The sequence below is a fragment of the Cynocephalus volans genome, chromosome 1, assembly GCF_027409185.1.
Source record: "Cynocephalus volans isolate mCynVol1 chromosome 1, mCynVol1.pri, whole genome shotgun sequence".
NCBI classification, from domain to species: Eukaryota; Metazoa; Chordata; class Mammalia; order Dermoptera; family Cynocephalidae; genus Cynocephalus; species Cynocephalus volans.
The window spans coordinates 19,230,076-19,240,627 of NC_084460.1; the positions used below are offsets into that span (position 1 = coordinate 19,230,076).

The 10,552-nt window shown below is 41.5% G+C and overlaps 1 protein-coding gene across 2 annotated transcripts; it reads right to left on the reverse strand.

Moving 5' to 3' along the window:
• Positions 1 to 8,760: 8,760 nt before the first annotated feature.
• LOC134391889 (Y-box-binding protein 3-like) lies at positions 8,761 to 9,774 on the reverse strand. Of its 2 annotated transcripts, XM_063074576.1 has the most exons (2): positions 9,235 to 9,774; positions 8,761 to 9,039 (listed from the first exon to the last, which is right to left on the reverse strand). In XM_063074576.1, the coding sequence occupies exons 1-2, from the start codon at positions 9,772 to 9,774 to the stop codon at positions 8,761 to 8,763; spliced, it is 819 nt and encodes a 272-aa protein (XP_062930646.1). The 2 variants fall into 2 exon arrangements, with proteins under 2 accessions (XP_062930646.1, XP_062971884.1); XM_063115814.1 differs by having other exon boundaries at positions 8,761 to 9,774.
• Positions 9,775 to 10,552: the final 778 nt, after the last annotated feature.

The window sequence follows — 10,552 nt, forward strand, 5'->3', positions numbered from 1 at the left end:
TGAGAACATGTGGTATTTCTTTCTGTGTCTGGCTTATTTCACTTAACATAATTATCTCCAAGCTCACCCATGTTGCTGCAAATGGCCAAATTTCATTCTTTTTTTATAGCTGAGTAGTATTCCATTGTGTATATATACAACATTCCCCTTATCCAGACATCCGTCGATGGACATTTAGGTTGGTTCCATAGTTTGGCTATTGTGAACAGAGCTGCAGTGAGCATGGGAATGCAGGTGTTTCTTCGACATGATAATTTCCATTCCTTTGGATATATACTCAGAAGTGGGATGCTGGATCATATAACAGTTCTATCTGTAGTTGTTTGAGAAACCGCCATACTGTTTTCTGTAATGGCTGCACTAATTTACAGTCCCACCAACAGTGTAGAAGAGTTCCCTTTTCCCTGCATCCCCGCCAGAATTTTTTATTCTTGTTCTTTTAAATAATGGCCAGTCTAACAGGTGAGATGATGTCTCGATGTGGTTTTTATTTGTATTTCTCCGATGACTAGTGACGTTGGGCATTTTTTTTATGTACCTGTTGGCCATTTGTATGTCTTCTTTTGAAAAATGTCTATTCATCTACTTTGCCCATTTTTTAATTGTTTTTTTTTTTATTGTGTAGTTTTTTGAGTTTATATATTCTGGATATTAATCCCTTGTTGGATGTATAGTTTGCAAATATTTTCTCCCATTCTTTATGTTCTTTCTGCTTTGTTGATTGTTTCCTTTGCTGTGCAGAAGCTTTTTAGTTTGCTATAATCCCATTTGTTTATTTTTTCTTTTATTGCTTGTTTAAACCAAGCATTACAGATCAGATTGGAACTTTGGAAAAATCACCATGGTGTGGGTTAGAGGATGGATGGGAGTTAGGTCAACATGGTCTCAGGAAGTACTGAGCGGGTACTAGCAATGAACCAGGAAAGAGGTGATGGTGAGTGAGCTGGTGGGGAATGGGATTCAATAATTATTTGTCCTTCACTTCCAGCTTCTCCTCTCTAGACACCCTCTGCAGTGTACAGTGTACTGCTAACATAGGGTAAGTACGTAATACATCTCTCTTCAATGGAATCATTGCAACTGCTCAAAATCTGCTAAATTCTAGAACAAATTTAGTCCATTCAACAATGATCCCACATAGATACACTAATTCAGTGCATAGACTCACTAATGATAATATTCAAAGTATACTAATTGCCATAACAAAAAACTTAAAATCTCAGTGTTTTAATCCAGTAAAGATTACTTCTTAAGAGGGAGAACCACCATTTCCCAGGGTCTTGAAGTCCTCTACTGGATCCTTTGCACTTGGGTGTCAGATAGGGAAGCAAGACCACATGGACCGTATTCACCAGTTCTTCTCCACCTTAGCCTCGAAGTGACCCCTGTCAATCTGCTCACATTCCATTGGGAGAACTTCTCATATGGCTCCACCTAAGGGCAAGAGGGCTGGTGAGGGCAGCCAAGCTGAGTGCCCAAGAAAAAGAGGAGAACGCGGATATTGGTGAGCGCAAACAGTCTTGGCCATAGTATGTTCCCAGGCGTAACCCCTGAGACAGCACTCATTTAATAGTATATTTAAAACACTTTCTTCTGTTTTGAATTTTTCTTATTGAGGTTGTTGCAGTAAGGAGGAGGGTAGAAGTCCTTATTTTCTGAAAATTAGTGATTCACCTCCCTACAGTTATAGAGGTTACTGAGATCATATGTAAAACTATTTCTAAGTCAAACATTTCTCCTTACTTAACTTACCTTCCATTCCTAATCATCTGATAGATGACATTCAATAATATCACATAAATATATTACAAAAAATTGCCAAAGAAAATTATGAATATTGCATAAGATGCTGGATTTTATGCTGTCAATAAACACGACATTGGTGAACTTTTTGAACCACATTTTCCTCCTCCTTCAAACCTGACAAAGGAGAAGTTGACAGGATTAACAACTGAAAAAGAGAAATGAGAACAAAATTCTGACCAAATATGTACTTTACAGGTGAATAATTTAAATATAAAAGTTAAGAGGAGCCATTGGGAAAGTTGATAAAGCCCTCAACTTTAAAAAATTTGCCTTTTTATGATTATGCTACAGAAGTCAAATGCTACTTAAAGAATGTTGTATCACACTTACATAATTCTATTTATACACAAAAGTCAACATTTAATTTATTCACTCTCTGCTCTAACACTAGTGCAAACTAGTATTTAATACACTTAATTTCATGATTTTTTTCCCTTCAGTTCTCAGGTTTATTTCAGTATTTCTTCACTACTTCCTGTGAAGTTTTGGCCACTACTTTAAGTGGAATTGAATTTCTCAGTACCAAACGTGTTCAAATAGCAAGGCTCTCCAGTCATGAAGAAGCCTTGGACTTGGATTGAGAAGGCCTGAATGTGTACTGGCCATTTACTGTGAAACTAAATTTTTAGTTTCACAGCTTAACTTGGCTTAAACTATCCAACAGACAGGTAGATATACATGTTCATGCACGAATGTTCTTGGAGATTATTATGCATAGCAGGGGAAGCAACAGAATGGGCTCAGGTGCAGAAAAGGTAGGGGCTGATTAGGGGAGGCTGTGGGGCAAGGCTGAAAGCCAGGGCAAGGGGGCAAGATTGTCTTCCATGGGGTTGATCAGCAGCTTGATGGTCCTCTTTAACTTTCTGTGAAAGTGTGGAGATGCTTAATGTACTGCTCTGGGCTGGGTGACACCCACATATATTGACATCTTCTCAGTGGTTGTTAAGATAAAGGGTCAGAATATATGTAAACTGTAAAGTGCTATGAAAACCTTAGGTGTGTTTTAATCATTTTTAATCTCTTGGAGTATGATGTTAGGAGATTATTCTGCTTGAATTCCTTTATTTTATCATTCAGTTAGACATATTTTCTTATATCCCTTGTGATTCTTCTTTGAGTCATGGGTTACTTATAAACCCCTTAATTTCCAAATATTTTAAGTTTTCCTAGATATGTTATTAATCTTTTTTTTTTTGATAGTTGGCTAGTAAGGGGATCCAAACCCTTGACCTTGGTGTTACCAACACTGTAGTCTAACCAGCTGAGCTATCCGGCCAGCCCCTAGGTATGTAATTAATCTAATTCCATCATGGGCACCGAACATACTCTGTAGGATTTCAATCACTTGAAATTTATTGGGAGTCTTTTTTTAATACCCTAGCACTTCGTCTATCTTCATGAACCTATTGCTTGCACTTGGAAAGAATATGTATTTTGCAGTTATTGGGTAAGACGGTCTATAAATATCAATTGGGTCAAGGTGGTTGATACAGACTCCTTTCTTTTAGAAAAAAATTAAATACCTAATCATTTGGGGAATAGAAATTAAATATGGCAAATTCATGTACAAGGCTATTTTATCACTAAGTACTCATGAAAAATTTTACTCTATTAACATTCTCAAACTTGGACAGTTCTCTCACTAGCTCAATATAGCTCACTGCAGTTTTCCTTCAGACAAATTTTCTGAATAGATGGGAATGACTAGACATGGTTATTGATGCCTAACTTTATACAAATCACAAAGAAACATTTATTATCAAAACTTCTGAGGTATCCCTGCACCTTAAGCCCCAGCTTACCAAAAATTCCTCGAAGGGGTTTTCAAAGTTATAGTGACCCATGAATCTGGAAATGCTTACAATTTGCTCTTCTTAATCATTGAAGACAGTCAATTGAATCAGCTAATTCCTCTAAACAAATAAGAAGCTCAAGGGTCTGAGCAGTCTATCTACCACCGCTGATGTTCACTATGAGCTATATTTTCCACACAAGCCAGAATGATGGCCTCGTGTTAAATATAAACAAAACCACTAGGAAACGTTCACTTAAAATTAAAGAGTAGCAGCATATGGTACCCCAAAATATGTCACTTTGGCATAAGAATTATTTTGAGCTGAAGGCAATTAAGAAAAAGCATATTCAAGAAAAAGTCTCTGCCCTCTCACTATTTGCTTAAAAGCAGGGCATAATTTTGTAAAGGTGTCCCTTTCCCCTCTCTATCAGGAAGGACAGAAGTTAATCACAGGGGACAACTCTACCCTTATCAGCCCAGCATGCACCAGAGGAATATATAACAAATCTTGCCAGAACTAGCTCTTACCTGCCATTAGTTTCCCAATAAATTTGCCTTCCCACAATTGGCCACCCCTAGAAGCTCAAAGTCCTTTTCCTTTGTCTTGCTACTTCTTTATACGTTATTATTCTTTTGTAAAATGCTTTATAAGTCCAAATTCTAACCACACCTTTGAGTTACTCATTTCTGAGTGCTCACATGTGTATTCGCAACGTACGGGTTAATAATAAACTTCTGTTTGTTTTTCTCTTGTTAATCTGATTTTTGTCAGTCTTATTTACAGGGTTCCAGAGAAACTAGGAGGGAAGAGAGAAAAAGATTTTTTTCCTCTCTTACAAAATCGAATAAATTTTAATTTGATTGGTATATTTTTTCAAGCAGTGTTTTTAGCTACACGAAACAGAAATGAACTCTAGCTGATCTGAGCTGAAAAAGCATTTAGGAATAGTAAGTAGCACACAGAAATGGCAGGAAGGATAAAGAGTTGGGACTTGAAAATGGACAGGAAACAAGGTGAGTCTGAATCTCAGGCCTGTTCCATCAGACTACATTGCAGTGGCTGCTCCATTACTTTTTCTTTCTGGGTTTTTTTTTTTTTTTTTTTTTTTTGTGGCAGCTTGCTGGTATGGGGATCTGAATCCATGATCTTGGTGATACAAAGTTGTCCATTCCTTTTTGTCTCTGTAGCTCTCCATGAGAAGTCCTGGCAGGAGCGTCTGGTTAACCAAGCCCATTCACAAATCCACCACCAGCCACCAGACAAAAGCAGGAAAAATATCCATCGGGCTTTTTAACTTCTAAAAAAAAATGAGGCTCTCCAATGAGGGTCCTCCAATAAGGCTTGGTAAGCCTCATACAGTAGGCAAAATTGCCCAAATAGGCAAAGAGTTCAGACAAAAACAGGATAAAAGAGACAAATGCCCACTTAATACATCCTTTCTTTCTATAGAATGTATTCACATCATAAGGCAAAAGGAGGGCTTTTTAGTTTTCTTTGCTTGTTTCATACTTTGGTTTGCATTGAAGATGTAAATAGATAGCACTTCAATATCATGTTTATCTTGTAAGAACTGGGTTTAATTCTAGATTTGTTATTAACTAGTTGTGTGATTGTAGCCAAGTCACTGTTTCCTTGAACCTCAGTTTCTTCACCTCTAAATGAGGGAGTTGGAGTAAATGAACCCTAAATCATCTATCAAGAGATAAAATCTTTTTAAAAACTTGAAACAAAATTGATTGTATGTATCTGTGGGATACAGCATTGGATATCAATAACTGTGTGCAATATGTGATGGTCAAATCAGCATAATTAGTATATTTAACATTATACAATGTAATCATTTTTCGTGGTCCTTTACCAATTTCTCACTAACCCTCCACCCTCTCCCTCTTCCCCACCTTTGGTGGCCTTAGTTCTGTTCTCTCCTTTTGAAATTTCAATGAATTATTGTGATCGTTGTATTGTTCTTTCTTTTTTTAATTTATTTTTTAGTTCCCACTTATGAGTGAGGACATGTGGTATTTCTCTTTCTGTGCCTGGCTTATTTCACTTGACCTAAATTTTCTCTAAGTTTGTCCTCGTTGCTGCAAATGGCAGAATTTCATTCTTTTTTTTTTTTTTTTTTTTTTGGTGACACAGAAGTATTCCGTGGTGTATATATACCACATTTTCTTTATCCAGTCATTTGTTGATAGGCATTTAGGTTGTCTCCAACTCTTGGCTATTGTATATAGAGCTGTGATAAACATGGGAGTGCAGGTATCACTTTAACATTGTGATTTCCATTCCTTTGGATATAAACCCGGCAGTGGGACTGCTGGATCATATGGCAGTTCTACCTGTAGTTGTGTGAGGAAACTCCATACTGTTTTCCATAACGGCTGCACTAATTCACAGTCTCACCAACAGTGTAGGGAGTTCCCCTTTCTCCTCATATTCACCAGCATTTGCTATTCTCTGTCTTTTTGATAATAGCCAGTCTAACAGGGGTGAGATGATATCTCAGTGTGGTTTTGGTTTGCATTTCCCTGATGCTTAATGATGTTCAGCATTTTTTCATGTGTCTGTTGGCCATTCGTATATCTTCCTCTGAGCAATGCTTATTTGGCTCCTTTGCCCATTTTAGTGATAAAATTTCTACCAACATTATCCAATTGAACTGTCTGTGATGGTGGAAATGTTCTACCTCTGGAGTGTACAACATGGAAGTCACTAGCCAATGAGACTATTGAGCACTTGAAATGTGGTTAGTGTTATTGAAAAACTGAATCTTCAATTCTGCTTAATTTTAACAATTTAAACTTAATTTTACTTAATTTAAATTTAAACAGTCACATGGGACTAGTGACTACTATATTGGACAGTACAACTCTAGTTTATAACCCCAATTTTACTTAATTTAAATTTAAACAGTCACATGTGACTAGTGACTACTATATTGGACAGTACAACTCTAGTTTATAACCCCTGTAAAAGCAGTAACCCTGTCTGTCTTGCTGATTATCTACTCTCACGGCCTAGCACAGTGACTTGCTGAGTGTTTGGCAAGTTTCAAGTTTTATCTGGCCACTAATGTGACTGGGCATCAACCTGCAAACACGGCAGACATGAATCGCTGTTTCCATGGTGCTTACATTCTACTGGAGAAAATGTGCAAAGAAAATATGAGTAAAATTTTTGGTATGTTGGATGGTGATAATAATTCAGGGAGAAAAATAAATCCAGAGGAGCATAGGGAGGGCTAGGGCAACGCGTTTGTTATTCAAAAAGGGAGGTCAGACAATAAGAAGGTGACATTTAGAGCAACCTGGTATAGTGAGAAAAACTTGGGGCCCATCAGATGTTGGTTTTGGTCCTAGCTCTGGTGGATAAACCACTTTGGGACATTGAGCTAAGTGAGGACTTTGAGCCTGTTTCTCCCTCTGTAAAAAGGGAATAATAATACCTTGCTGGTTGTTGTGAGGATTAGCAATTGAAGCTGTAAAATGTTAAGTGCATAGTAGATAGTGCCTCATGTTGAGAAATTTTCTTAACATGAAGAAATTTATTTACTTTTTTCTTTCCTGGTGGCTGGCTGGTATAGGAATCCAAACTCTTGACCTTGGTGCTCTTAGCATCTTGCTCTCCCAAGGGAGCCACCGGCCAGCTCCCATGGAGAAATTTACTCATTGAAACATTTTGTGACAATCCTTTGAATTCAGTTAATGAGCTGGCTTCAGGATTGAGGACAATTTGATTTTATTGACTGTCAACATCCTTACATTTTCCTCAAGAACCATTAAAATTTAATAGTCTCTATAACTAAGTGAATGGATAGAGAATTATTTTGTTTGATTTTCAGAAGATTTGCGTTTCAGTTAAAGATTACAGTTGTAGCTGCCCATGCCATGATTGCTTTTGTTGTTTTATTTTATCAATATACAATGTAGTTGATTTTCATGTCCCTTTACCAATTTTTCCCTCCCCCCCACCCCCTCCCACCCATCAACATCGTATCTGTTCACTTGTCTTAACAAGTTCAAGGAATTGTGACTGTTGTGTCTTCTTCCCTGCCTGCCCCCGTTTGTTTGTGTATTTATTTATTTTTAGCTCCCACAAATAAGTGAGAACATGCGGTATTTCTCTTTCCGTGCCTGGCTTATTTCACTTAATATAATTTTTTCTAAGTCCATCCATGCTGCTGCGAATGGTAGTATTTCGTTCTTTTGAGACCCCACCGCCACACTTGACTTCTAACCATGCTTTCTGTTATTGTCCCTCCACATAATCAACAAAGATGCAGAAATGTGAAAGTATGAATGCACATGGACAAGTACAGCAACGAGACTAATGATTTTAATGTGCAAAGAACCCACTAAGATACTTTGTTCTTAAAAACATAATAAAACTATTAATAAATAGAAAAAAAAAAAAAAGAAGGTGATATTTGAGTAGAGATTTGCCTGAGGCGTGGGAGCTAGCCATGCTGGGGATCCTGTTGGACCTGGTAGCTCTTTTTTTTTTTTTTTTTTTTTCCTTTGAAGGGTAAACATTTTATTTTTGAGGAAATTCTTAACTGCACATTTTCAAAGAGAGTCACACAAGAAAGCAAAAATGTTCTCCTCCCCTCATCCTAGAAATAAATAAGAAGGGCATACAATTTCTTTTTAAATCATGACACTTGGCAGTTTAGCACCAGCATCCAAAATGAACAAAAAAGGGGGGAAAAAAGCATGTACTACATATTTCAGATTTCTTTGGTTGGGGTTTTCCCCATGTGTGAATATTTCTTTTCTCAATTCATATTAGCAAAACAGTAAAAACCAGGAAAAAAAATATATAAATCTAGTGGTTGCTGAAACTGGGGAGGGTGCTCTCTTGTCTTCTGTGCAGGCATTCCTGGGATCTCAGCTTTCTGAAAAACTCTGCTGACATTTTTCTTTGTAGTTGTTAGTTTCTTAGAGAAATAATAGTAAACATTCTAATGTCCAAATCTTGGTTAGTCTTCCACTTTATTGCTTGGCTGTTTCTTTGGTGTTGGTAAGGTCGTGGTCTGCTTTTTGCTTTATTTTATTTTTGAATAGTCATTAGTACTTTAGGTCACCCTGTGGACGGTGAAGGTGCCTGGGGAGCCTGGTGTCACTCAGCACTGCGCTGCTCGGTGGCTGGAGCAGGGTTCTCAGTCGGTGGGTGCTTCCCCTGCCCTGGTCTCTTTGCCATCTTGTGCAGGAGCGGTAGGAGGACGGGGGCGACGCCGATAGCTGTAGGGACGCCGGTAACGAGCAGATGGCTGGTTTGGACCGCTGGCCGCTTGTTGATTCTCTTTATCTCCAGCCTCTGCAGCAGCCGGGGCGGGTCGTGGGCGGGAAGGCCCCCTACGGTACCTGGGGCGGTAAGCGGGTCCCTTCAGGTGTGCTCCCCCTGGGACCCCACCCTTCCCTTGTCCAGTCTCACCGGCCTGCATTCTGTTGGGATGGGGAAAGACCCGTGAGCGACGGTCGAAGGTCTGTCCTACGTGGTGCGGCGGGAACCGGCGCTGCCGGTACTGAGGGCGATACTGGGGGCGGCGCAGCTGATTGCGGGCCCCGGGGAACCGCCGGCCGGGGGCGGGGGGCTCCCTGCTGCCGTCGCCTTCCTCCTCCTCGTCCCCAGCGCAGTTGCGGGGAGGTCCCCGGCGTCTGCCATAGTAGCCACGTGTGTAACGACGCCGCTCAGCAGCATAGCGACTCCCTTCCACAGCAGCGCCATCCGGGCCGGTCACATTGGCGGCTTCTGCGCCCTTCTGTCCTTCCACCACGTCAAACTCTACCGTCTCGCCATCGCCTACACTGCGCAGATACTTGCGTGGGTTGTTCTTCTTGATGGCCGTCTGATGCACGAACACGTCTTCTTTGGTGTCATTTCGATTTATAAATCCATACCCGTTTCTGACGTTGAACCATTTGACAGTGCCCAGGACTCTGGTGGCGAGAACTTTTTTCTCGGCGTCTTCGCTGCCGGCGGGGGCCGCGGTGCCACCGGGCTTCCCGGCGACCAGGGCGGCGGGCGCTGGGGCCGCGGGCTGGGGCGCGCCGCTGCCCACCCGGCTCTTGGGCGCGGGGTCCTGGGGGGCCGCGGCGGCCGCCTCCGCCGGGGCCTTCGGGAGGGCGGCGGCGGCGGCGGCGGCGGTGGTGGCCTGGCCTGCCTCGCTCATGCCGCCACCTCTGCTCGCTCTCGGGCACCTCGGTGGCGGGTGGTCGGCGGTTAGCGGGGCTCGCTCTCGGGGGCGCCGGTGCCGATCTCGCGGCGCGGGCGGCTCGAGCTGCGGGGCTGCGCGCTCGCTCTTGGGCACCTGGCTCGACCTGACTCCCGGGAGGTCTTTTTTTTAAAGCTGTCGGCCTTCCTCGGAGCGAGATGGGAGTCACTGGAGGGTTTTGCACAGAGGACCGTGACATATCTGATTTGCGTTTTCTGAGGGTTGCTCTTGCTGCCCTGTTAAGACTGTTAGTTATGGTCAAGGGCAGAGTTGGAGGAACCATGTAGGGAGATAGTCCAATGACCAGGTAAGAAAGGTGGTGACTTGGACCACAACGTCAGGGAAGGTGGAGGAGAATGATTAAATTCTAGTTTTAAAGGTAATGCCTATGAGTTGGCCGTGGATTAGCTAATGGATTGGCCATGTACTGTGAGAAAAAGAGATCAGGCAAAGACGACAAATCATTCCGGCCTGGGCAACGAAAAGAATGGAGTTGCCCTTCACCCAGGCAGGCAGGACTGTGGATGCAGCAGGGTTGGGCAGCAGACCAGGAGTTTCATTTGGTATCCGTTAAGTACAGATCTAGAATGAAGAATGAATGTGCTCTCTGAGTCTTCCAGCTCAAGTGACATAGTGGTCTGTCATTATAGTAGTATGTGCTGGCTGACCCCCTTGTGGGACCCAAAAGGAGCATGAGGCTCTAGAGCTCGCTCTACTGCTCTGTCAAAGTGTGGAG